General features: G+C 50.4%; 1 protein-coding gene across 1 annotated transcript; it reads right to left on the reverse strand.

Annotated features, from left to right (window-relative positions):
- Window positions 1-249: 249 nt before the first annotated feature.
- Window positions 250-1,841, reverse strand: LOC138086629 (arrestin domain-containing protein 4). Its single transcript, XM_068981469.1, has one exon. The coding sequence runs from the start codon at window positions 1,839-1,841 to the stop codon at window positions 600-602; it is 1,242 nt and encodes a 413-aa protein (XP_068837570.1). The 3' UTR covers window positions 250-599.
- Window positions 1,842-2,473: the final 632 nt, after the last annotated feature.

Consider the following 2,473-nt stretch of genomic DNA (forward strand, 5'->3'; position numbering starts at 1 on the left):
TTCATCAGTACCTTCTAAGACCGTGAGCTCAGAAAAGGATTCTTTTAAGGACCTTCAGTCCCATCGAGTATGGGAAGAAATCATGCCGACCCCGACACTGGAGGGTCTCGCTCCGTATTTAGAGTGGGCCCTTTCCCGCGCATGCACATTCTTGCGCTGCTACATTCTCTAAAATCAAGTCTCCTCCCAACACGCCCACACTGCCTCTGAGCTTAAGATACAGCGGCTCCACTTTGAGAAACCTTCTAAAGACACGCCCACAGTGTTTCCCCTCTTCACAGGCACCTTTCTCTCCCCTGGGTTGGCACAGGCACCCCTTCAACTTACTCTGTCACTGTCTGGACTTTCAGCACATTCTGAGACTTCTCACATCACACCTTCATCCCACTGTTCAAAGGGAACACAAGACCACATCACAAACTTGCGCAACACTCCTGCTGGCCCACTGGAAAGTTCTCGTCGCATTTTTTTAATTTCTTCCACCTTCGGTCTTGACGTTATGTTCTTAAGCTAATCTTCCCTCCCTATTCCCCAAAAAGGCAGGGGGAAAGAACCAACATTCTAACTTGATGACGAACACAGTGATTTCTGAAACATGTTCAAAGAATGAAGGAAACAGGCTGGGTCTCTTCTACATCACTAGGATGTGGGTCAACCTCTGAATAAAGCGGCGGAGGCTGAAAGCGGAATTCCTGGATGCAGGCAAACATAGGACAGCACGACTCTCCCTCACAATTAGGGGGCTGAGGGTAAGGAGGAACGTGTCTAGAGAATTCTTCCTCTGACACCACGTCTGCATAATTTGGTGGTGCTTCGGGCTGTTCCGGCAGAGTCAGTGTCAACCAGCTCATATCCATAATGAACTGGCTGGCAACGCTGGAGTTTCTGCTGCCAAAACCATTGTATGGAACTGTGCCAATCACTAAGGGCAGCTCAAGCATCAACTTTTTAGCACCAGGAATGTGAATGTACACGGCTAAGGAGTAGTGCACGCGGATAATGCAGCAGTCCAGGATGGACGGCGTCACGGGTGGGATCTTGAGGGTCTTCCCGTTCCAGGTGTCGGTGCTCCCGGAGGCGATGTGGTTCCCGCGCACGTTGGCCACCATGAGCCGCACAGTCTTCGTCTTCCCGCTGGCCAGGTACGTCTGAGTCTGGAAAATGGCAGCTTTGGGAACAATCAGACGAGAGGAACAATTCTCTATTTCTGCATAGATCGGAATAGCTTCTCCATTACAGTATCCCTTTCTTTCAATTTTGGCACTCAGCGAGACTGGACCAGAAGTGAAAAACCAACAGCCAACCATTTTCTCTTGAGTTTTCAATACAGGGGTTAGCAATGCTGGTGTGTTGACATCGATGTGACTGACCACCTGGAGTTCCCGCTTAACGCTCTGATCAGGTGCCTGGGGTCGTTCCAAAACTGCTCTCACACAGTACTGAATGCTTCCATATTTCCCAGTGAAGGAGGTTACCAGAGGTTCAGATGGAAGTTGAAAACTAAATGGAAATTCATGTTTTCCAGGCTGTAGTAAGAGGATGCCTTCCCCCGCCGGGGGCTCGCGCAGGCTGAGGCGCACGTTGAGGTACTCCACCTCCGAGGTGGCCGCCGGGGCAGCGGCACCGGTGCTCGGGCCCCAGGAGGCGGTGGCGCGGCCCTGGGCCTCCAGGCGCAGCGCGCGCAGGGCCACCGGCTCGGCCGCCTCCAGCAGCACGTGTCCAGCCACGGTCTCGCCGCTCGAGTAGCAGCCCTTGCGCTCGTCCTCGAACACCAGACCCAGGCTCTTCACGCGGCCCTCGGAGCCCGCCGCTGCTGCCGCGGACCCCGCCTCGCCGCCCATCCTACCGGGCGACGCGGCCGCGCCGAGGCGGTCGGCAGCGGCCCGGAGCCGAGGTCGCGAGCCGAGCGGCGCCGCTGTCACGGGCGCCAGGCGCACGCCGAGGGCCCCCACGCCCGCCGTGCGCTGCCCGGTGGAGCCCCGGCGCGCCGTAGGGCCTGTCGCTTTCAGATTTTTATTTTCTTAGTAATATTATTTTTAATATAAAACCATAGCCACTGAACATGGTTTAATAGATATTTAACCACTGAAATATATCAATCTTCCTTAATATGCTGCCCAGTTCATATTACTACATTTATTTATAATATTTATGTTAATTTATATTCAATATTACCAAACTGTATATTGACGATATAATCCCAAGGCAAGATGTTTTAAGACCTACAACAGCTTGCACATTTCATAAGACTTCAAAGATACTGTTAAAAATTATATAGTAAAAGAAAACTAACCTAACTATAACAAGGAATTTGTAATATCTCTCATTTTTCAGATTCATTTAAGAAAGTTAAGCATCACTTATGCAAAATTTAAATTTTCTGTTCCTTTTATAAATATATCATCTAGTTTTGGTCTTTTTTCCCCTTTTGTGTTTGAGCAGGATTAGAAAATCAACATGTACTTAGATTTTC

Source organism: Capricornis sumatraensis, chromosome 9 (assembly GCF_032405125.1).
Source record: "Capricornis sumatraensis isolate serow.1 chromosome 9, serow.2, whole genome shotgun sequence".
NCBI lineage: Eukaryota > Metazoa > Chordata > Mammalia > Artiodactyla > Bovidae > Capricornis > Capricornis sumatraensis.